The sequence below is a fragment of the Corylus avellana genome, chromosome 1, assembly GCF_965113065.1.
Source record: "Corylus avellana chromosome 1, dhCorAvel1.hap1.2, whole genome shotgun sequence".
Lineage (NCBI taxonomy): Eukaryota > Viridiplantae > Streptophyta > Magnoliopsida > Fagales > Betulaceae > Corylus > Corylus avellana.
In genome coordinates, this window is record NC_142490.1 from 22,569,552 (window position 1) to 22,595,129 (window position 25,578).

The 25,578-nt window shown below is 35.6% G+C and overlaps 2 protein-coding genes across 2 annotated transcripts; one reads left to right on the plus strand and one right to left on the minus strand.

Annotated features, from left to right (window-relative positions):
- The first annotated feature begins 229 nt into the window (after positions 1 to 229).
- GPS1 (geranyl diphosphate synthase 1) lies at positions 230 to 15,002 on the plus strand. Its single transcript, XM_059581641.2, has 12 exons — positions 230 to 1,167; positions 1,837 to 1,929; positions 3,871 to 3,951; positions 4,116 to 4,187; positions 5,069 to 5,200; positions 7,137 to 7,223; positions 7,499 to 7,570; positions 7,694 to 7,779; positions 12,096 to 12,228; positions 12,896 to 12,985; positions 14,270 to 14,368; positions 14,563 to 15,002. Exons 1-12 carry the CDS (start codon positions 1,027 to 1,029, stop codon positions 14,740 to 14,742), a joined length of 1,266 nt encoding a protein of 421 aa, XP_059437624.2. The 5' UTR covers positions 230 to 1,026; the 3' UTR covers positions 14,743 to 15,002.
- Positions 15,003 to 16,835: 1,833 nt separating this feature from the next.
- Positions 16,836 to 20,454, minus strand: LOC132171013 (Chaperone DnaJ-domain superfamily protein). Its single transcript, XM_059582207.2, has 7 exons — positions 19,866 to 20,454; positions 18,567 to 19,096; positions 18,414 to 18,481; positions 17,960 to 18,016; positions 17,748 to 17,837; positions 17,382 to 17,558; positions 16,836 to 17,183 (listed from the first exon to the last, which is right to left on the minus strand). Exons 1-7 carry the CDS (start codon positions 20,339 to 20,341, stop codon positions 17,139 to 17,141), a joined length of 1,443 nt encoding a protein of 480 aa, XP_059438190.2. The 5' UTR covers positions 20,342 to 20,454; the 3' UTR covers positions 16,836 to 17,138.
- Between the last annotated feature and the right edge of the window lie 5,124 nt (positions 20,455 to 25,578).

A 25,578-nucleotide genomic window follows, 5' to 3' on the forward strand; every position in this document is an offset into this window, starting at 1 on the left:
AATGGATGACAGAAGTATGTATATGGTATAACAGAGATACCGTAAGCTTGCCTTGTTTGATCTAATCTGACGAGTAATATTAAATGTTAAAAACGTATATATAGTCAATGGATCACATTGAACAAGCATACCAAATCTAAGCAGAGACACCCACGTGGGATAAGCTTTTTGGTAAAACGAATCAAACCGTTAATATTTAAAATTTAATTATTTTTCTAATCAAACCGTTAATATTCTATCAATCAGATCTCTCCATTCCCTTGACTCTCCTCTCAGTCTCCACCATCGTCCTCGCCTCCTATCTCTATTGCCGCTTCTACCACTCCCCCAGTGCCCCCAACAACAACCATCACCACCACCGCAGCAACCACACACCTCGACGCCTGGCTGAAGCTGAACGGCTCGTGCCCGGTTTCCAGGAACTTGCCGCTGCCAATCCCACTGTCCACGCCGCTCTCGGAGGTCGTTTCACTCTCGCAGTACGCTGCGGATCGGAGGCGGAGGAGGTGATAAGATTTGTGGGTTTTTCTTTTCTTTTTTGGTTATTTTTTTCTCCGTTTCTTCTTGGGTGGTGGGTGGTTTCGGGTTCTGCCGTTTGACGTGTTTGTTTGGTTGCCCAGAAAAATGTGTAAATATTTTTGAATGCGTTTGTTTGGCTGATCCTTTCTCCCCATAATTATCTGCTGTTGGTTTTGATATCCAATCTGTTTTAATATTTTTATTTAATTTTAATTGGTCTCGGGTACAATTTTAAATACCCACCATTTGCGGTTCGGGTATACGCTCGATCCGACCCGTGCCCACCCCCGACTCCCAGCTGTCTAATCCCCTGCCAATTGTAAGTTTGTAACAGTGGAGGAGTAAATAAATTATTTTAAGGTGCATGTGGCTGAGTTTCGCCGTCGTCATAAAATTGTTAACGCTTTATATAATTTGCTCTTACTTTGACCCGCCGCTTCTCTAAGTTCCAACCCCATTTACTCTCCAAAGCTCTCTCTGTGTTGAGCTTGATCTTTGTTGTCGACGATGTTATTTTCTCGGATTTCGAGGATTCAGAGAACCAGCTTTAATGGGTGTCGGTGGCTTCTCTCTCACCGACCTGACAACCGTCACCAGTTCTTTCGCTCCGAGAGTCCTCGCTCTTGTACAGATTCTACTGCTCAAAAGGTAACGCCCCTTTGTAATCTGAATCCCTTTTAATGTTTTTTTTTATTCCATGAATTGAATCTTTCATGTTCTTTGTTGAGCTAGTATTGTTACAGTATGTAATTGTACTAGGTTCAGGTGGGTATATGTTGTAGTATGGTGAATGCTTTTCAATGCTAGGAACTGATCAGGAGGCTTTATTTGATGATGGGTTGTTGTTGTTTTTGTTGGTGTTGGTGGTGCTGTCTTTAGCTTTGAACTTGATAGGACTGAGTCTTAGTGGTGATTGCAACCATTTTGTGATTGATGGGATTTGTTTCCATTTGAAATGTAATACTGTGGTTGCTGTTTTTGGTCTCAACTGGTGAGATTGAAGTTGCAAGATGATATTCGTGAGGAGTTGTTCTGGAATTTACCTGATAATACCCGATGCTACTGGTAAATTTAATAGACAAGATGACTTGAGAAACCACTACAGTACTCAAAGTTCACTTATTTGAAGAAAATCCTTGTGTTCCTTTCTCATATATGCATCATTGTTGTTATCGATTTTCTACTGTTTCCAGCCTTTGTTCTTCTTCGCTTTTATATTTGTTGGAGTAAAGGTCTTTTTAAATGACAATGATTGGTGCTTGTACATATCTATTGACCACTTATATCGTTCTTGATATTATTTGTGGTGATTAGTAGGTTTTGGGTTGTAGAGAATTTTTTTCCTGGGGTTTGCCTGCCTTGCACGGTTTTAGACATAAAATCCATCACCAGAGCAGCTCCATAGTTGAGGTAAGGTGTAAAATTTTATTTTTCTTGCTTTCCTGGAATGCCAATTTGTTTATCAGTGTTTATATAGGAAAGCTATAAAATTGATAGCAATATTGTTCAGTTCTTTCGATGCATTCTACAGTATAGCTATAGTATACATTGGTATTATTTTATTTATGCATTTCAGCTTAGTTGGGACATTGATTGGTTTATCAATACTCAACAGTGCAATGTTATTGTCAAACTTCCTTGCCTGCTTTGATTAGATAGTGGCTTTTTATTTTGGGGGGGAGGGTGTTGTTTCTATTGTCTGTCTCTTAATTCTTGAACTTTCATTTATCCCAAGTAATTTATAATGTAGTGCAACTTTGGCTGAAGTGAACTGAAATTTCATCCTAAGTACATTCTGAAATTTAATAGCTGGTCAGTCAATCTTGGCATTTCGTATGATCTTAAGTTTTGACTTGAAATTAATTCACCTGGGCAATCACAGTAAAGGATCAAATATGATAATATCAACTAAAGAACCAAAGCTGCACCTGTACTTATCATTAATAATTTGGTGTATAGAGTTAAAAATAAGAAGGCTGAAGGTGAAAACCCCTGGGAGGAGGGGGATACAAAACCCAATGCCTGTAGTATGCAGATGTTGAAGTTTTCAATTTGTTTCTGAAAAGGTGGTTGTAAGTTGATGATGGTATAGAGCAAGGTGAAGATTTTTAATGTATGTTGCTTTCCAAATGATGTTACTGCTATATACAGATGATACTTTCTGGTAGCTAAATCTTCACTTTTCTTCACTCAGCGCAAAGAGAAAGAAAAAAGAAAAACATAAAAAAAAAGAAGATAAAAGATAAATAAGCTTTGTTGTAGTAAATACTTTGTAGTATTGGCAACTAGGCGTTTTATGGAAGTTGAGGGTTTCAAGGATGTAAGGTATTGCTTCTGGTGAATATGGTAGACCATTGGAGCTTCATAAGGCTTTCTTGATAAATGTGGATTGGGTTCCATTGGGGGTTACATCATGGGGTTTGTGCGGTGGCTTTGTGTGCATGTTTGTGCATCTAGGTGTGTCCGTGTTGAAATTTATTAAACAATGAAAATGGGGATCTGTTTTGATAAGGATTGTGGTTTATTAGCAACTGAGGAGGTTTAGATCTTGATGAGGTTTATGCCTTTTGAGCATAAAATGGAGAGAGAGAGAGAGAGAGAGAGAGAGAGAGAGTTGTTAAATTGGGTAAACGTTTTCCAGGTGTGGAGCCTATTTTAGATCTTGATGAGGTTTATGCCTTTTGAGCATAAAATGGAGAGAGAGAGAGAGAGAGAGAGTTAAATTGGGTAAACATTTTCCAGGTGTGGAGCCTATTGTAGATCTTGATGAGGTTTATGCCTTTTGAGCATGGAGAGAGAGAGAGAGAGAGAGAGAGAGAGAGAGAGTTGTTAAATTGGGTAAACATTTTCCAGGTGTGGAGCCTATTTAACTTGTAGCATAGGTTATATTGAACTGAACAAAGCTTTGTCTGGTTTGTGCTTCACAAATTCCCTTGTGCCAGACAGAAGGTGGATCTTTATTGAGCATCCTGATCCTAATGCTAAATAGACATTGTTGATGCTATTTTAAGAATGGTGAACCCCACTCGGCGACTTCTAATAAGATTGAATTACTTATCATTTTTTTTTAAATTTTTAAATTTTTTTATTTTTTTATTTTTTATGAATGGTGAACCCTTTTTTTGTGGTTCAAAAATGTATGACCAAGCTCCTGAGACTCAGGATGATTTGTTCCCCTTCTAGCCCTTTTAGCATTGTTATTATTAATTTGTAATCGTCACATATGTCACATTTTCTATTTGCTTATTATACATTAGACACTAGCCTTTCTTTAGGAGACTTTTTTTTCCCCATTTTACCTTAACCTTTCTTCCTCACTTTATTGGAATTGTCAAATACTCTTTTCTCTAGGAACAAGAAGACCCATTTTCACTTGTTGCTGATGAACTATCACTTGTTGCTAACAGACTACGGTCGATGGTAGTTGCTGAGGTATCTGATTTCTTTTCCCCATGCTTTTATCATTTCTTGCTGACAAAGTAGTAGGTATTGCTTTTGGGACATATATGGTTGGAAGTAGTAGTAGATATCATAGTTTGTAATATAAACATTCAATTTGATATCTTGTTATCAAATCTGGATTTCATCTGATCCAGGTCCCTAAGCTTGCATCAGCTGCTGAGTACTTCTTCAAAATGGGGGTGGAAGGAAAGAGATTTCGTCCCACGGTAATACAAATATTATTTTTATGCTAACTTTGAGGGGTTTCCCATATTTGGGGTGGTAGCTGGTTGTCATCTTATCTTTTATAGTAATTCATGCTTTAACTGAGTCTTTTTTAGTTAGGCATTTCTCTTGTATACTTTCCTTGTAGCGTCCTTTCTCTTTTAAAACATATCGATTACTTATAATAAAAAAACACTGTGAGTCTGATCTATAACCGATAAGTGTTCTGTATGCACTTTGTTTTTTTCTTTCTACTACCTTGTTTTAAAAAGACCTTTAAGGTTATTGTCTCAAGTCAAAGCTAATCTCAAATGGCCATAACTCCGTCTACCTTACACCAAATTATGAACATTTAAAGAAGCAAATGATACCCAAAATAAGTTCAATACTATAACTAGGGCTATCAATATTTGACATGATCCGCGGACCCAACACAAATCCAACATGAAATTAGTGAGTTAGGGTGAGGGGTCTAACCTATTTAATTAAAATAATTGGTTAGGGTTGACCTATATAGTTTTATACCTATGCCTTGACATAACCCAAAAGGTCTAGCAATTTTTGACACGATCAGAAAATCCGACACGAACCTAACATGAAATTAGTGGGTTAGGGTTGAGTGGTTTGATCTGTTTAATAAAATGAGTTGGGTTAGAGTTGACTTATATATGCTTATATTCATGCCTCAACATGACATGAATCCGACATGCAAACACGAATTGTGACCCCTAACTTAATCATTGTTTTGCTTGTATTTTGCTATGTGGAAATTATGCTAGCTATGTGGTTTCTTAGTTTACACTTTTTGGTATTTAACTTGTATTTTGTAGTTTTTGTCTCATCATCTTCCATGTATGGAATAACATAGGTAGTTTTTATGCAGGTTTTATTATTGATGGCAACAGCTTTGAATGTGTCTATACCACAACCATTTCCCAGTGAGCCAGTAGATGCTTTGTCAAAGGAACTACGTGCAAGACAACAATGTATAGCTGAGATCACAGAGATGATTCATGTCAGTTCTTTAGAATTTTGTGCTTCTATTAAATGCTTTTGTGCAATATTTTTCTGATCCTGAAACATATTTGGATTATCAGTTCTTGCATGGGGATAGATCATGACTGGATGTTCAAGTGATCTTAATTTTTAGCATTGTAGCTCATTTAATCATACAAAATAATTGCATTGTCAAATGGTTGGGACGAATTGCTTTATTGAAAAACAATGTATGTCAATGCAAAAATGACCTTGTATCTCGTTCAAACTGTGTCATGAGATTTTGTCCTCATGCACCTTGGTTTTAGTATGCATTTAAGCTACACAAAGGTGAAGTTTGTTGACCTCCTAACATCACTGACTATCTTTTTCATCAGTTTGTCTTTTATTTTCCTCCTACTATTATTGAATGAAAATAACTATTTTGTACCATTTCCACATCAGGCAATACTCTCTAAGTTCTTACAGTTATATCAGTCTTCTGCTTTTTGCCTCAAGTTGGATCCAAATATCTGCTTCTCATTGAGAGAAAAAAAGTTCTGAATAAATTTTATTTTGAATTGGAGTTCTATATTGATATGCCAAAAGATCAACAAACTTCCATCAAAATTTTAAATTCTACTCATTTTAGTTATTTGTGACTCAGAATCAGACTCCTTTAGCAAGATGCGAAATTCAGTTTAACCACATCATCAATAGTTGGAGCCTGAAGTATGGAATGTCATCGAGTCTTTTTCTTTTTTTGGTTCTCTTTTCTTTTCTCATGCTGTTTGTATGTTCTTTCCCTATTCTACCGTTTATTCACTTTCTGCCATATTTTCATTCTAGCGTTTTTGATGGTGGCTCAGCTCTGAATTTGGTTGCTGGAAAGAAAATGGAAAAGAGTGGGGAAAAAAAGGAACTCTAGAAATCTTGCTTGTCTAATTTAATTGTTTTTAGGTTCAAGATTAAGCTTGACGATGTTGTTGTTCCTTAGTAGATACTGGAGACTGGTTCTGTTAAAGAATCCATTATGCATACTGAAAGGTTGATTTTCATGATAATGTTCATGTTCTTTTGTAGTATCTGGTGTTTGTGAACATTGGAAATGATTCACAGTCGTGTCCTTTTTGGATTATATGCTTTATAGTTTTTGAATCTGTTACTTTTATTAGAGTAGTTTTTCTTGATTAATTGGATGTTCCAATTGTTGTTATATTTCTTGTTTGCATCTGTTTGTTTTCTTTGGGGCTCTGGTCCACTTTGGACTTAGGAGGATGTTTGAGGTTTGACCCCAGGGTACAAAGTTACCACTTATCCCTGTTAATGGATGGCTTTAATTGCCAATTCACCTGCACATATGTGCGTTAGCGACTGTACTGAAAGCTTCTGATTCTGCGGTGAGATTGCTCTGGCAGTCACACTAAAGTCCTGTTTAACCTTCACTTATTTAACCCATATAACCAAAATCATCAGTATATAAGTGTTTTTTTTTTTGGATTTTGATCACATTTTCCTAATAGTTGGCGCTTTTTACTTCATGTGATGTTTATTCTATTATATTTTTTGATGTCTTGCCTTTTCTTTTATCCTTGTATGAATTGTACAGACTATGAATTGAAGCATAGACATTGTTTTGCTTTTAGAATCATCATAGAATTGTCTTGTGTTTGTCTGCATGTTCCTCTGTAGAGCACAAAGTTATTGTTCTTATATGATATTTCCCGATTTCGATTGACTGCACTTAAATACTATTTATGTTTTTGAATTGATAGCTGTAAAGAAGGGATAGGATTTTATGAACAGTATTGTGGCATGCATTGTCCATGTGTATTTGAAATTGCCCAGGAGAAAGCCAGGGAAAGTCCTGTTGGCTTTTTTGCTGTGTTTTTATCCCCAAGTTATGATGTCTGTTCATGTCAAGAACCTTCTTTCTTACTGCTTGTGGACTAATATGATCATGTCACTGTCTTCAGGTGGCAAGCCTTCTACATGATGACGTCTTGGATGATGCGGATACAAGACGTGGTATTGGTTCATTAAATTTTGTAATGGGCAACAAGGTACGTCTTTTCTCTTAAGCTGGTCAATTTTTCCTTCCAATTTTTGTGATCATAAATTTGTGTATCGTCTCTCTGCTTTTCTATAATACAAAGTTTGGAAATGCTGTTTTTTGGTCTTGAAAAGAGTAATGTGCTGTATTGGGGGTTTCCCCACAGTAAAATATATTAAGTCTGTTTATTTCCCCTCTTTGATGTTTATAGTTAATCTAAGTTGTGAGTAGTGTAACTAACATTGTTTTACATTGTTTGTTCCTTCCCATTCATTTGCAATGCAGTTAGCAGTATTATCAGGAGATTTTCTGCTCTCTCGAGCTTGTGTGGCACTTGCATCATTGAAAAACACGGAGGTATCATGTTTCTTCTGTATTAATGATGATGTTGAACTAGATTGAGGAATGATACTGAGATATGCAGTTACTTTATTTTTTTTTTGTTATAACTCATTCTGTACCATCACGACATATCCTTAGGTTGTATCATTACTGGCAAAAGTTGTTGAGCATCTTGTAACGGGTGAAACAATGCAAATGACTACTACATCTGAACAACGTTGTAGGTATCCTGCTCCACTATTTCCATCATATTTATAATTTTTTTTGTTTCTTGCGCTATATGTTTTTGGGAGTAGATATTCAGTGACCTGAAAATGCATAATAGTTTGTCTTCCAATAAAAGAGCTTTCACTTCTATCTCACCCTTTTTTTGGGGCGCTTTTACGCTTTTTAATAAAACAGTTTATTACTTATCAAAAAAAACTTCTGTCTCACCCTTTTTTCATCCTGTACATCAATCCATACTTTTGTTCTTGCTTGCTAATTCCTAGAGTTATTAATTATTTCTCCTCTTTAAATGACCACTACCTTTGGTCATCTCTGGAGAATTCATCATATTATTCCTTCAATGCTGTCATGTCCCACTATGATGATGGTTCCATAATCTGTGTCACTGGTTGTACAGTTTGAATGTCTTTCTGGTCTACCTTGAGTGCCTGTGTTTACTTTGTTTAGATACAGATTGTTTTGTCAATCTAATATCTTTTGTGATTTTGTTCAGAATTGGAGATGATAGTATTCTCAACTCTTCATTGCATTTGTGTTTGAATATTCTACTTCATAATCTCTCTATTGTTATTTCTGTTTTAAGAAAAGTATACATACCCCCCCTTAACCTCACAAATGTCCTCCCAAACTAAAGATTGCATCAATGTCAACTACCAAAATTTTTTTTTCAATGTGAAAAAAATATTCTTAATAAAAATAATTAAAAAAAAAAAAAACAAAAAGAAAAATTCCTTTTCTTCTCGTTTCCATATAAGTCCTTTACCTTCATTACATCTCATTACACCAGCTCATCGCCTCCTGAGTCTGTAGTCTCTTCTTTATATCATAGAGCAGCTCTTAGTTAAGTAAAGCACCAACTCAAACGATCAATTTCTATCATGACCTTCAAACAATTCTTGCTTCATCATGAACCCTCTGGACGCAGAGGAATTCAGGAGACAAGGCCACAAATTACCATGTCCTAAGCCAAGTTGGATGTCATCTTTGGCTGCGACTGAAACAGAGTGCATTGTCATCATCATTGATTTGCTTTTGATTGGTTTGTTCCCCTGAAATTATGGGGGTATTTTTCTCTAATTAAAATTTTTTTAGGGTTATTTTTGTCTATTTTGCGGGACAAAAGGGGCATCGAAATTTTTTGGTAGTTTAGGGGGACATTGATGCAATCTTTCGTTTGAGGGGGACATTGCAAATTAGATTTTGAGTAGAACCAAAAAGTTATATCGTGCACCCCTATACGACCTAGAAAATCTTCATTTGTCCATTCCATGACTTAGAATTTCAATTGTGAATTCTTGTGCTTCGTGGAATGAATGGAAGTGCCTTGGTTGAGCAAAAGAAAGAGTTGGTCAAGTTCTATCTTTTAAGTTGTCCCGTCCCAAGGTTTGGCGTGGGTCGATGTTCAAAAAGAGTGTTAATTTGAGGGAGGTATATGTACTTTTCTCTTTTGCTTTATTTTTTGGTACATAAATTTCATTGAAGGCTAAATACTACCAATTGATGTCTTTAGATGTCAAGGAATAATGATCTCAATGCAATTACCAAAGATCAAGATTGCCTCACTTTCTATTATGAATGTTTGTAGATTGTCAGTTCACACTGGTTCAACTAGTGGTGGCTTATGTTGCCAATGTCCTTTTGTGCACCTTCATCGCACTGTTGACTAAACTGACGATTAGAAATACCATGTAATACCTTTTGTTGTCCTCTTATAGCTTTAAGGACTAACATGCTCAATTAGTGAGATTTAATACTTCTGTGCCTGAACTTAATAGGTGACGACTGTTTTGTGAGATTTGACACTTCACAACATTGTTTACTCTCTCCTGACCAAAAGCCACCAATGCCTTTGACCTGCTTAATGCTTCATGTGTTCACTTGAGGCTCAGTAACACGAGCTCTCAAATTGTAACACATACTGCGGCTTGGTAATCCCTTGATTCGCCTTTGTAATAAAATTGCCAAACTTCCAGTGGTGCATGCTTATGGGTTTATCATTCAAACTTACAGGTTTGACGGAACTTCCCTGCATGCAATGGTTGGCTTCTTGGGTTTGTCCTCCAAGGCTAACTGCATCTAAGGGAATTTTGTTGCATCTTATATAAGAATTCTTAGTCACTTACCAAGTTTATTTCACCCCTTCCAATGTATGATGTAGTGCCTGTAGAAATGTCTGGCTGGTGAATGGCTAACTTAGGATGTTCCAATTTTCTCTTCTTTGTTGGGCTATGAGTGTGGCTAAAACAGAGAGAGGAAGTGGCTGCACCCAAGGAAATTTAGTTGCATCTTTTAAGAATCCTTAGTCAGGCACTGATTTTATTTCATGTCTTTTACTCTGATATAATGCTACTAGGAATGGCTGGCTGGCGAATGGCTAATGTAGGGTGTTAAATTTTCTCTCCCTTGTGTTATGAGTGTGGCTTAAAAACACACACTTGCTGATAAGGGGGGAGAGAGTGAGTGAGAGAAACTGCACCAAAAGGGAATTCAGTTGCGTCTTTAAGAATCTTTAGTTTCAAGTTTATTTCACATCTTCCATGTATGATATAATGCTACTAGGAATGGCTGGCTTGCAAATAGCTAATGTAGGATGTTTCCTGTACTCTGTTCTTTTTTGGGCTGAGTATGTCTTGAAAACACACACACAAACTTATTGATAACTCGTGTGAATGCATGTGCTTATGTGGCAAGAAAGGGCAGATTGGGTTTCTTGGTTGAAACTGGAAATTTGAAATCCACACTTAAAATTTTGCGAAAAATCAAAATTAGGCCGTACGTTTCTTTTTTTATATTATTTTTTATTTTATTTTATATTATAAGTAATCGAGATATCATTAAAAGTAATGGCACTTTGAGGTACACAGAAAGTATATATACATGAGAAAACACCCAACGATAAGGAGAAAAAATAACAAAATCATGATAACTAATTACCAATGGAGAAATAAAAGCTATCGTCCAAAGATACAGAGTATAGGAAAATAACAACTTTATCTCTTCCAAAGTCTTTTCACGGTCTTCAAAACTTTTGTCATTCATTTCCCTCCATAGACACCACAACAGTCAACAACACGAAGGTGCCATCTTCCACACAACATCACTTCGAGCACTATTGGTAGTCCACCAACACATGCATGTAAATCGACTACTCGTCTAGACATAACCTAAAACAACTCAAATCAACTAAAGAAAACATCCCATAAGGCATTGGCAACCTCACAATGGAGAAGAAGATGGTCCACAAACTCCCATTTCCTTTTATACATACAACACCTATCAACCATGATGGCATGCCTTTTCCTCGGATTATCCATGCTAAGGATATTTTCTAGGGCAATTGGCCAAGCAAAAAAGGCCTCCCTCAAAGGAACCTTAGTTCGTCAAACACTCTTCCAAGGGAACTGAAGGCCATCATTGCAAACAAAGACACGGTAGAAAAATCTAACAACGAACAAACCTCTTTTGTAAAGGACCCACCAAAGCTTGTCTTCATCTTCATGTTTCATTCTAGCCGAATACAACACCTTCAAGAAAGAGGCAAAGAGATCCAACTCCCAGTCATGAGTTGCTCTTGCAATAGAAGCATCATTTGCACAAGCAATGCCGAATAAATATGGAAAGGCTTCCTTAAGGGCCACATCCCCATACCACATATCATGCCAAAAGCTAACCTTGGAGCCATCTCCCACCTCAAATCTGGAAGGGGCCTTGATACGAGCCCTGACCGCCACCTCGTTTTCCTCTTCTTCTTTTCTCTCTCTCTCTCTCTCTCGTGCATGACACTGTAGAGGAATGCCTCTCTCTCTCTCTCTCTCTCTCGTGCATGACACTGTAGAGGAATGCCACTTGGTGGCATGGCAAATTGTCCAAGTGACAGAATGTCCGCTAATTATTTGGATGGTGGATTGATGGAAGAACTGATTTGAAACGTGAGTAAAATCCTAAGATCTAATTATCAAAATTAGAAACCTAGAGGCTAATTGAAATCGTGGGAAAACGTAGGGATTAGTTTTGATTTTTTCCCTAAAATGTTTGTAGTTTTACTAGTAGACATTAGCTAGGTATTTATTTATATTAGCAATTCGGTTAGCAAGAAAGTTAAGCCTTTGGTGAGTAGTGACTGTAGGGTACTGTTCACACTATTGCAGCAAAACATGTTTTGGGTCAGGTAGTTTTAGCAGTGAACCAGTAAGAGTAATTTGGTCTTTTTCTTTCTTACAAGTGGGATTTAAATAAACCCTAGCCTTTATATGCACGTCGAGGATTTAATGAATAATTTTGTGATAATATATTATTATTTTTACAATTGCAGCATGGAATATTACATGCAGAAAACATACTACAAGACAGCATCATTGATTTCCAACAGCTGTAAGGCGATTGCCCTTCTTGCTGGGCAGACTGCAGAAGTGGCAATATTGGCTTATGAGTATGGCAGAAATCTGGTTTGTAAATTCTTTTAATTCTTCTATCTGTTAATTACTTCAAAGAGCATGTGGTGTGATCTTTTAGAGTTTATGAGCCATGTCCCCAAATGGAAAACTTGAGAGAGTGATGGAAGTACAGAATAAACTTTCCTTCTTAACATCAAGTTAATAGGCTTCTCATTCTATTTTAAACCTAGAAACATCCAGATTAGAACAAAAGATATTCCATACAGACCAAAAATGGCAGGAGAAATTAACTATGTAAAAGATTTTGAGCTGATTTCAGGCTGTTGTCCCTTACAGTATAATGACCAGCATTGTTTTATTCCCAACTTATGTGTAAACATGTTTCAACTTAGGTGGAGTAATCAAGTGGATGGGTTTGGCTCCATCATTTCTATTGCAGTTAGTTGCAATTGCCAACTTCTGTTGCTAACCATTAGAGGAATCTAGTGTAGAAGGACAATGCTGTTGTTATGTGAAAGAGCATGGCTTTTTTAATATTAAAATCACAGCACCCGTCATTTGTACCTTGATTGGCATGCAGTTATGTTTGTAGCGTAGGGCTGCAAATAATTCTGAACTGGATTCCTCCTTCCCTTGCTCTTTGGAAATGTTTAAGATGATTCATTTTCTCTATATATCTTTAGAGCTAACCTTTGATCAATTTCCTTTTCTTTCCCAGGGATTGGCATATCAATTGATAGATGATGTTCTTGATTTCACGGGCACATCAGCTTCCCTTGGAAAGGGTTCTTTATCTGATATCCGCCATGTAATTCATTTATCCTTAATGTGTTATCTTATTGAATGCATCTAATGAACCATTGTAATAGTCTCCTTTGCCCTCCCACCCCTCCCTCGTGCCAAAAATGACTTGACCTAGAGTTTCAAACTGTTAAAATATGACTGTTCAGATGCTTACACTTTCTAGTTGAAACAGCGTTAAGTGCATGGTTGCATGGAATCACCTAACATTACTGAAAAACTGTTAAATAGTTTGCCCACAGGTCAAGACGCCCCAGGGCTTGGTTGCTCAATCATTTTTTTTTGGACTCAAACCGTAAATTAATAAAGTATGTACCATAAATTTCTAGAAATATGCTGTGGGATAACTAGAATCAAAGATTTTACACATTGGTGTTTGTGTCCATTATGGCACCTTTTTTTTCCCATTTAACAATAGCGAGAAATAACCTCTGAATTGGACCTGCTAGATTTCTTCATTTGATAAAATGACATTGATTTATTTATTTTATTTTATAGGATGGTGATCTATTGCTAGCATTAGCTTGATATGTTATTAACACGTTAGAGGATTTCTGTACCAACTCGTGGCTTTGTTGGCACGTGTCTATTGGTTACACGTGGTAGTTTGCAATAAAACTTTGAAGTGTTATATCGCATTCTTGTGATTTGTAGAAAATTAGGAACTCTTTCACCTGCCCAGATAGTTGTAAGTTCTGATTTCTTCAGGTTTTATATGATTAAAACAGAGTAAGAGACTCAGGCCTTAGCCGTTAGGCTAGTAAGTTTCTTACATATGATATGGTTTTTACTCTTCAAGTTAAAAACAAAACCGTCAAAGTTGCAAGTGCCATGTCTTGAAACCATGGTGTAATGACAACAAATTCATGCCCAAACTACCAAGATAATAATCGTACTTGCAATCATCTTCATCGATTTGTACTATTTACGTTTATAGGTTTTTTCTTTTTAGTAAACAATTTATATTTAATGTGTTTATTATGTCATTGGTACGAGTGGAGTCAGCCTAGAGGTCCAACTAGTGATCCATGACCTGTCAATTTATGGATTGATTAACAATCCTGGTTTTAGAAGTTGCTCTCAACTATCTTTTGAGATGCTGCTAAAATTTCAAGTTAAGCGCCATAACTACAAATTGTGCAAAATATTTTCAGCAATATCCCAAGAGCTAACTAGCCATCTATTTTTATGTACAGCATGCTAGACGCCTGTATTTACAGAACATAGCATGACAATGCACCTTGTTTTGTTAATAATCATGTTAGCAAAATAAATAAATAAATTTTTGCAGGGAATCATAACTGCTCCAATACTGTTTGCTATGGAAGAGTTTCCTCAGTTGTGTGCAGTTGTTGATCAGGGCTTTGACGACCCTGCAAATGTTGATCTTGTAAGTGCATATAATCTACTCCTTTTCTTTTGGGATGTTATTTGTGTTATTGATTGACCATTTGCCTGCGTTGTTTTGATCAATCTGAGTCTCTTTATGAGACCTGCAACCTTGAAAATACTATTCAAACTTACACCATTATCTCATTGGATTCTTTTACTGAAAGTTGATCTCTTTGTGGAAAAAAAAATTAGGCTCTTGAGTACCTTGGGAAGAGTCGTGGAATACAGAGAACAAGGGAGCTTGCCATGAAGCATGCCAATGTTGCTGCAGAAGCAATTGATTCTCTACCAGAGAGCGATGATGAGGACGTAAGAAAATCAAGGCGAGCGCTCGTAGATCTGACTCATAGAGTGATTACAAGAACCAAGTGACAGACAAGAGAGTTGTAATCCACAGCATAAAAGAAACACATTTTTCGTTTTCTATCATTGTTTCTGTAATTTGAGGAATAATGACCCTTGTTGATGATTCATGTTCTTTCTTCCAGTTCAATGATGCTTTTCAGTGATTTTCTGAAAAGCAATATTTTCTTGTAAATTAAACTCAAAATGTGGAGCAAGGATAACCATAAAGTGATCATCATCTAGAATCTGCTCAAATTATGTACCCGAGATTACATGCTTTACAATTTGACTCGGTTGCTTTTATCTTAAGTTGAAGTTAAGCAGTCAGGATCAATGCTCATGTTTGTTAATGACTTTGTTTATTGTTTTTTATTTTCCTTTCTGAAGATAAATACATTACCAAACAACTCAAAAAACACAAAATACTTTAATATTTTGAGAAAACATGTATTTTATAGAGGTAAGATTTAAATTATTATTATTTTTTTTAATTAGGTTGGCCATGGCCACTCTAAAGTGGAGGGGTGGCCACCCCTGTGCTTGTTGGGGTGGGCTGTTCAACCAACTGACATTTATTTGTATTATTATTATTATTTTTTAATTCTCAAATTTTAGGGCTTTGCATTTGTTTGAAGTGTGCTTTATAAAGAATTTTTTTTTTTTTTTTTTTTTTTTTAATTCAAATGTGGACCTTAATAATAATAAGGGGAAACTTCACTAAGGCCTCCTGAACTTCCAGCCGATTTTGCAAACCCTCCTTGAACTTCAAAAACTCTCATTTTGGACCCTTAAACTTCTATTTTCTCTCACTTTGGACCCGTCCGTCAGTTTTCAACGTTAGATTTAACGGTTTGACTTTTTTATACCCATTATACCCTTCGTTAAAACTACACCGTTTTGGATCTCTAAAAATTACAACTCACCCAGCCCAAAACGACGTCGTTTCGGGCATTAACTTTTTTGTTTTTTTTTTTTTGTTTTTTTTTTAAAAAAAAGAAAGCAAAAAGTAAAAAAAAAAAGAAAAAAAAAAGAGTAATATCGGGGTGGCTTCAGCCACCCCTTGGCCAAAATGGGGTGGCCGGACCACCCCATTTTTGGCCAAGGGGGTGGCTGGAGCCACCCCCTGGCCGATCTGGGGGTGGTTCGACCACCCCCATGGCCAAGGGGGTGGTTCGGCCACCCCCAGATCGGCTAGGGGGTGGCTTCAGCCACCCCCTTGGCCAAAAATGGGGTGGTCCGGCCACCCCATTTTGGCCAAGCCTGATCCTTCTCCACCTTTTTTTTTTTTTTTTTTTTTTTTTTCTTTTTTTTTTTTAAATAAATAATAATAATAATAATAATAATAATAATAATAATGCCCAAAACGGTGTCGTTTTGGGCTAGAGTGGGTGCTGTAGTTTTGGGCATTTTCAGAATTTCAAGTGGGCTGAGTAGGGGTATAATGGCCATTTAACATTAAAAACTAACATATGGGTCTAAAGTGAGAGAAAATGGAAGTTTAATGGTCCAAAATGAGAGTTTTTGAAGTTTAGGGGGGGTCTGCAAAATCGACCGGAAGTTCAGGGGGCCTTAGTGAAGTTTCCCCTAATAATAATAATAAACAGCTTTTAATTTATGTCGCATTAGAACATTTCTTTTTAAAACCTTTAAGAAAACCATTTCAAAATACATTAACAAATATATCCGTTTATGTTTCCGTGAGAGGTTTTTATTTTTATTTTTAAAAACTATTTTATAATAATCGAGAATCAAAATTAGGCCATTTCAAAGTCATTTTAATACTGGAAAAAGAAGCCTCTAGCAGAGACTGTTGTGAAATTTAAATATATAATTGCTGATAAATTTTAATATGTTGTGAAACACTAGGAGTAGAAGATATGCAATCTGTAGAGCTCTTCATAAAGCATCCTCAGGAACAAAGATCTTAAAATAGCGTGGCATAAGTTAGAAAGTGTATATATATATATATAGATATAAAAGGAAGTAGAACATGCATGTATTATGTCAAGATACAATTTCTATACAAAATAGTAAGATGGAAAATAGATCTGTAATTCTAATTTATATTCAAATCCATCATATCTAATGAAGAAGATTTGGACCCAAATGTCCAACAGGAATAATTCAACAAAAGAGCATAATACTATACAGGTAAATGCAGTCATCGTCACTATCTCTCATCTTCATTTATATTGTTATTGGATTTTACAGCAGGAAGGTAGTCAAACAAACATGCAAATTTTTAAATACATTATCTACTGGACTTCAAAACCATTTTTACCCAAAAAAAAAAAAAACAAAAAAACAACAAAAAACCATGCTTTTGAGCATGTCCCTTTGTTTCAACAGATTGCTTCAGCCATAGAATATACAGACTTGCTCCTTGGATGTTTGAACTTCTGAATGATATCCATGTTGTCCCACTAATTTAAGAAGACATCTTGGGAGATGAAAGCAGCCCATGCATCCTGTAACCACATAGGACATTTGCATCGTCTTAATTATACTAATCATCCAAATTGAAATATACTTGTCCACTAATCATTTTCCCCTCAAATTTTGTTAGTGTTTTTCTTACATTTTCCCCTTTTAAAGCCAAACTGATGGTAAAATGGTCTATTCATGTGCCTAGATTGAAAAAATTCTTTGTAAGAGACAAAAGTTACCTGAAGGATGGAGAATGCCTTCTCTGCAACATATTTTTGTGGAAGTGTTGCTCCTCTTTGTTGCAGTTTGTCTGGGTGGAGACATAGCCTTGCTTTCTGATAAGCTTTCTTCACTTGTGAGCTCTCTGTTAGGCTGGTTAGAGGGATAGCACACCAGCCACTATTGGGCCACAGAATCTGGATTAATGTCAAACAAAATGGTTATGTATCATCTAATACATGATAGCCATTAACAAAAAAAAAAAAAAAAAAAAAAAAAAAAAAAAAAAAAATAAAAAGAAAAAAGATGAAAAGGAAAACAGAAACAACAATGAGAGTAGGAGAAGAAGTCAGAAGATGGTTAATGTCAAGCATCAAAGATCTTACATGATGTAGTTTTGAAAGCAGTATCTTTATGTTGGTTTCTTTGCCAGCTGACCACAACCTTATGCATTCATCCAATAGCTCCACTTCCATCTATAGTTTTTCATGAAAAAAAAAAAAAAAAACTAAGATAATCTAAGATATCTGGAGGAAGAGATGGAAAAGCTCCAATATCTTGCTGTCTTTTATTCTCAAGGCATGTCAGACAAGCTTACATATTTTTCTGACTGCTGTTTTTCTTCTTCAGCTGTCCAATTTTTTTGTTCTTCTTCCTAAAAAAGAAGTAGAAGGGGAAGAAGCTGTAAACACATTGGCAATGCCATCACTTTAACTAGTTTAAGATGTCTTCTAACAAGAACTTTCCTCTTGTTAGAAAGGAGACAATTTACAAAGAACCGAAAAGGTAAGAAATTGCCTTCTGATAATAATTGCTTGCACCACTGATAAGACATTTAAACTATGGAAGCCAAGGTATTGCAACCAACATAAATGTTAGCTGTCTTCACAGTTTCAAATGCAAGAAATACAGACATTATTACAATAATAAGGGTTTCCTTCGGGTTGTGGCCTCCCAAACAGTTTCAGTTGATAAATTTCATGTACGTCGCAGTGACTCTTTTATAATGTCATAATATTTATCCATTATGCTCTCAGGAAACATTACTTTACCTCTGTAGACTGAATCATTCTGTGGCCATCAATCGCTTGATCTGAAAATTCACCAGGATTAGGCCTTCCTGCATAAATATTATATGAAAATTTTGTTATTTATCTTCTTGTTAGACTCCTCTAATTTATGTCAAAATTAAATAACCACATCACCTTCAATTTCAACAGGCTGCTCATTGTTGTCACATTGTCTCATGCTCAAATCTTTCTCAGAACTCTGTGCTTGAAACTTCTCTTTGGCCCATGCAATTGCTTCGTCAACAGAAACCGTTTCACCGCAGGTTCCTTCTCTATGGTAAGAGTTGATCTCAATGACATAAGAGCTCATAACTTCATCATCTTCCTGTTCTGGGAATTCATGATCTTGAATCCCAGATTCAGGCTCAAGGTCCTGATGAAGTGAAGAGACAGCTGAGGAAGAGGAGTTGAGTTCTGCAGGATCATCTACAGATATTTTGACAGTTCCATATGAATTTGGTTCAAGACTAATGGTTTCTGGGGATGAGACCTGCCTTCTGAATCCACTATAGGAGGTTCTGAAATTCTCGTGGTACTCATTTTCCATGAATTGGTTTTCAGTGTAAGAAGAGAGATTGCAAGGAAAAGCAGGATTCCCTTGTTTCTTGGGATATTCTTCTGTCATCATTGTTGATGAGTTCCATCTAGCTGGGACACTAATTGGCCTGTAAATCAAGTTATATAATCTTATCTTAAAGTCTTGATTGTTGGGATTCTGAATTAAGAAAATCATTGTATCAATTGTTCAATGAATTGCATTGGACAGTGAAGTATTTGTACAAAGGTTGTCATAACTACAAGACCCTAAGGTTATAACGCCAGGCAAATTGCATATTAACTTTTTATTACCTTAAGCTTTTCGAACAATTGGTAATTTAACATAGTCTTAGCGTAGAGATTATGAGTTCAAATCCGAACTCCTATAGTTTACCATATCTCAATGAAAATATTTAACGTGTTGCCTACTTCTTATTAGCTTAAATTTTTAAGACAGCTGATAATTTAAAGTTGATTTTATGATTCCACAGGCCTCAGAGCCTAGAATTTCTACCAACAAAGCCAATTTCCCGTTATAATAAATAAACAAATATTCCTTTTTATAACTATTATTACTATACAATTATTTATTAAAATCAATTACTAGAATAAAAGATGTGAACAATTAATACACATATACAATTATTTATTAAAAATCATTTTTAGGCATTTGAGTCGGTGCGAGGACAAACACGTCATAATGTCCCATCCCGGCTTTTACTCCCGCGATTAGCGGGATCAAACGACATCGTACCATTATTCCGTTATTCCCTCAAATACCCTTTCGATTACCAAAACGCAAAGTGTAAAAACGAGTAAATATAAAAATTAAAAAGGACATAAACGTCAAATTAACGTAAGAAAAGCAAAAGCATGGACGAGATTATAGTACGGTACCTGAGCTTTGAAGCAAAGGAGGACAATGCCACGTCATCTCCGATCACCGGCCGGAGAGGGCTCAGCTCCTCCGAGCTCAGCGCCGAGGACGAGTTCGACTTCGCCTTCGACGTCGGCCGGGACCGCTCCCTCGACCGCCTCCGATCATCATCCGACCCAAATATATCGCTATAGAACCCGTCACTCCTCGCCGGAATCCTGAACGCCGGCAGGCTCCGACCACCTCGGGTCACCGGGGTCACAAACTCCGGCTTCCTGAAAATCTCCTCGTAGAAGCCATTAGAATTGGAGAAGTCCCCTGAGAATTTACGCTGAAGAACGCTCCGCGGGGGCCCGCCGAAGACGTCGGCGAAGTCGTCTGCGTCGAGGTTCCCGGCGTGGCCGAAAAGGGATCGTCTGGACGAAGTATCCTCAACGGAACGGCGCCTGGGGAGGCTGGGCGCCATTCCCATGCGCATTCGCCACGAGTCGTCCATATTATCCGGCGCCGGAGGCCGGGTTGAATGTGGCCGGAAAACACAGTACTGAAAGAAGAAGAATTAACGTGGGTTTTATATATATAGAGGCGTGGATGAGAAAAAGGAGGTTTGTGGGAAAGTGGTTAACTTTATCTTTTCTTTTGGCTTAAAAAAGTTGGTAGGGTTTATGGGTATATATAAAGTGATAATGAATGAAATCTTGATGATGTTTTGGAATATCATCACACTAATTAAGCACACACACTTGACACTTGCTTACCTGGAAAGAAGATGTTTTTCGGTTCAATGATGCCATAAATTAATGCTCTTTGTTTTTTGTTTTGGTGGAGTGTAATAGTTTTGTGTAATGATGGGGATAAAATGAAAAAAAAAATTGTTATGATTGAGTTGAGCTCAAGATTTTTCTTCTTCCCAAAATATTGTGTACGTACATGTACCATACAACTTGAACTGTGTAGTAGGGAAATTATAATATATATATATATATATATATATATATATATATATTTTCAAAATAAGTTAAAAAGGGTATCTTACAAGTTTCTTGTATTTAACTTATATTTTCCTACAAATTTAATAAATTAATTATTAAATTTATGAGATCTACTATTAATTTATGTGGAGTCCATAAATCTAATAATTAATTTGTAAGATGAGATGAGGAAAATATAAGAAAAATAATGAAACTTAACATTTCTCTTTTAAAAAATAATATTCACATAGCATCAGGAGAACACGATAAGTAACCGTAGCATTTGTCATTGTTCTCTTCATCCTATGTGGATATTGTTTTCTGAAGAAAAAAAATGACAAAAAAAAAAAAAAAAAACTCGTACAAACAGTATTTATGTAGGATGAGGAGAGCATAAAAAAGAACTATAGCATTTACTCTTTAAAAATGAATGTGAAAATCACACATACTAAAGATAGATATCACGTTATTAATTAGATTAAGAAACTACATTTTTATCTCATAATGCTAATATAATATTATCAACCAACCATTAGATCAATCAAAAAAAAAAAAAAAAACGTAATGTTAAACATTACATTTTTACCTTGTAACTATCTCATAATGTTGAGCCACAGCTAGTTTCTGGATCAGTTATTGTTAAAAAATATTAAAAATTCAATGGTTGGTTGATACTACTGTATCAACATTGTGAAATAATTAATTGTAAGATAAAAATATGACATATAACATTACTAAAAAAAATAAAATAATAATTAATTAAAATTATTAAATTAATATTATGAGATAAAAATATAATATTAAATGGACGAGAGAGGGTCGGCTACCTTCTCGTCCACAAGCAATTTAAAATCAAGGACAACCATTTTCTTCTCGTCGACAAGCAGTTAAACCAAGGACAGCCATTTTCTTGTCCTCTGAGCATCTTATTAACAGCGGGCCTTTTGGCCAATTTCTATTTGTCCATTCTGGTTTGTACTCCTGTTGTATGCAAGGGTTCTCAGTACTTCTGACCCTTGTTGTTCTTTGCATGTTTTCTTTCATATATGTTTTTCTTCTTCTGGTTTTAGTTATGTAACTTTTAAATGGGGAGTAACATTAAAAATTATATTTTTATTTTATAATTATTTTATAATATTAAGGTGACAATCCGATCGCTCTTTGTTTATTTTTTAAATTAAAAAACCCAGGTAGGATCGACTCGAGTAGTTATTTTATGTGAGTGTGAATAGAGTAGCATCTACTAGCTAGTCGGAAATTAATGACAGAAGGAGTTTACAAGCCCAGTTGACTCATAGGCTGACCGGATCTAACTCCATCAAAACATTAATAAAATATAAAGTAATTTACACTAATCAAGCATATTGAAGATTCGTGTTGCGAGAGTTGAGCCTATATCTTAATATTTATCTGATCGCATGAAATTAACTTAGGCCACTACTCATCTCTCTTTGTTTATTGTTTAGCATGTGCTGAGTAACATCATCTTAGGTAACAAACGGATCCTCTCAATTTCAAATGAAATGGAGAGGAACTGATTTGCTACTTTTGAGGGGTAAAATCGTCCACATAAAGCAAAATTACAATTTTACCACTAAAACTTTAACCAATTAGTTTCTCTTCATTTGAAATGAAATGGAGATGATCCCATTTCTCTTGGGTAAGCCTTCATGGCACCTCTTCAAGTCACTCGTGAATTTTTTTGAAAAGCCCGCCGTTTCAACCCGGTTATCTTTTTCTTTTAACTGAAGTTTTGTTTGGGTACTGCTGAAACACATTTGCATACCTTTTAAAACCCAGTTTTGGGTTTCAGTTACTTACACGTGTAATAAGATTTTGTTTGAATTCATCTTGAATAACTAGTTGTTCAATCCTGGCCGCTGAATTTGGGTTGATGGAATCGAACTGCCAGCAAGATGGGCTCATAATTGAGTGCGAAGAATGGGGCAATTGCTCTAGACGCGTTTTGACCCTTGGATTCAATCATGGTCGTTTGAGGTAATCTTTACTTTTTCCTGCCGTGTTTTACCATGAGAGAACACGCTCAACTTTTTCATGGGCTTTACACTTCTTGCACATAAGGACAAAATAATCTGAGCCATTGGATCTATTATAACTTAAAAAATCATGATGGTAAAAAACATTAAAAATTGTTTCAATCATTGGCCGGCTTACCTCGACTCCACTCTCATCCAAACCTAAATTCAGAAATTAATTTAAGTTTAGTTTGTTTTGTGGTCAACAAAATTATTTTTAATTTCAGCTGAAAGTATTTTTGGGTGTTTGGATCGTACGAAAAATCACCGACTACAACAGTAACAATATCCACTGTTTAACAACTTTTGATAGTAGATGATGTTTTTACACAACTTAATAGGTAACATCAATTAACATGCCACATTTGTAATAAGTATCATTTTTCAAGTGTTTTGATGCTTAAAAAGGGCATAAATTATATAATTTAATAATCTAAAAGTTCAAAGAAATTGTAAGAAATCCTAATCACTTATGTCACCTATATGTATAGGGATATATGGCAACACCTTATCATTAATTTTTTTTTTTTAAAAAAAAAGTTTTGGTCATTATATATATTGGAATATTATCGTAAGTGGCTGGTACATGTGAAAATAAAAGAAATAATAAATAAATAGCTGTAAATGAAAAAGGTGAGGAAAAGGATGTGGTTGATAGGTGAAAAGGGGACAATGCATGCATGCCCTAAAAAGCTCTCTACTTTCCAACGGAGATATCATCATCAAATCAATCTTTAATTAGAGAGTGCCATTAATCCACAGCCTTGCAAAAAGATAAGATTTTGAGGTGCAATTGTTAAAGCAAAAAGAGAAATCATGGTGCCCTAAGATCCTATCACCAATGACACAATTTAAGGTTGTTTATAGGAAGATCAAAATTTCTTAATCTCAAGGACCAACAAATTCAGGTCTGCTTGTTTACTAAGTAATGTGGTCCTAATTAATGACAACCTCTACTACTGCACAATGTGTTGAGGAAGGGGAACATGTTAATTAAAAGAAGTTGATTAAGTGAAAGATAATCATGGACCAACACACATGAATGCACTTTAATGAGGGTGCAAACAGAATTTTAGTCATTAATCAATCTCCCTCGTTCAATAAAATATAAATAATATTACTCTTCACACCCAATTGGTTGATATATTATGCTTTAAGTGGCTTTCTTTTTATTTGTTTACTTCTTCTTTTTTGATTTTGCTGGCTGGCATGAGAAGCCACTTAAAACAAGCCACATTTCCTAGTATGAAATGAGCGTTATAAATTAGCATGGATAATAGCATTACTTTTAAAATATTGTCTTTTTACCCGCTTAAAGAGTCGGGTCCAGGTTGAGCTTGATCAATAATTCTTGATTGAATATACAAGGTTACATACCAAATTTGAGTTTCCATATCAGCTTCACTTGTCATGTCATGTCATGTTAACCCACACTAGCACTTTGGTAGAACTAACTTAAACAAAGGTTTCATCTCCAACCATATATATCGACCATCCTTATCGTGTTCGGATTATATATCAAAGATACTACGGAAAAATTCCAAGAATAGCATCAAGAAAGCATAACATCAGATTATACAAATAAAAAATTTGCAAGAGAAGCTACTCACATTGCATAAGTGATCAGCTACTCCAAGGAGAAGGGGCAGATTTGAATTCTTTTTCTGTAATCTCAAAGCACTAGTGTATTTAGGGTTTTGAGGCGTCTAAACATTAATTCTCATCAATACAGAATGACCAATAGGAGTATTGGGTCAGCTTTTAAGGTCCCATGTTGGGGAATGCTTTTGTGGGGCAGTTATATGGGCATGTATGCCCTTTTGATTTGTATAAACTATATGGATGTAGATATGAAACTCCTTTTAATTCAATTAAAATTATGTAAAGTTTTAGTGCACTAGTGTTATTATTGTCAATAAGGTGAAATGTGGTTGTGTGAGAAAAAAAAAGTTGTAATATGTTTCTGCTGCTAGTTATATCAAGGTATAGTAGTAGGGCCATGCATATGGATAATGCTAATTATTACGTTTATCTAGGCTACAATTAAGTTGTGTTTATTGGAATTTGTCTACCTAGCTACGAAGTTGTATTGTGTTGGAAGTTGTCTATCATTTATTGTAAGTTTGAACTATTCATGCATTGTATTGCCTATAAATATTAATGAGTAATGACATAAAATATAAAAATAATGAAGTGATTTTGATTGCAAAAATTATTAGCAAATGTTCTTGCTTTTGGAGTTGAGTGATTCCTCCTAACAATCACTCAATTGCGATTTGTAGCATTGAGTGACGTCCATGCTACCCCTGGTCAAGCGGCATCCTAGGACGAGTAATGCTAGATGTTACTTTTGTGTCCCTCTTATATCACTACAATAATGATGTGACTTTTAAAATTATCATTGGCCTTATGGTTGATTATTATTGAATTTTAATTAAATAATAATTTTAAAAGTCACATCATTCTTAGAGTGACATAAGAAAGACACATGAATGACTTGTAAAATTACTCATCCTAGGACTATTCCTTTCCTTTGGTTGGATTCTTTAATTTTAACCATCCTTCCTAGGGCTTGATCTGCATCAGTTAGTCAAGTGTGCCTTTTTTTTTTTTTTGGTAAATATTAATGACAAAATTTGACTTAGGGGATAACTCATGATATCTTGATAGTTTGTAATTTTCAGTTGCAATGAGTCGTTGTTTAAAGGTTAAATTGCAAATGGAGT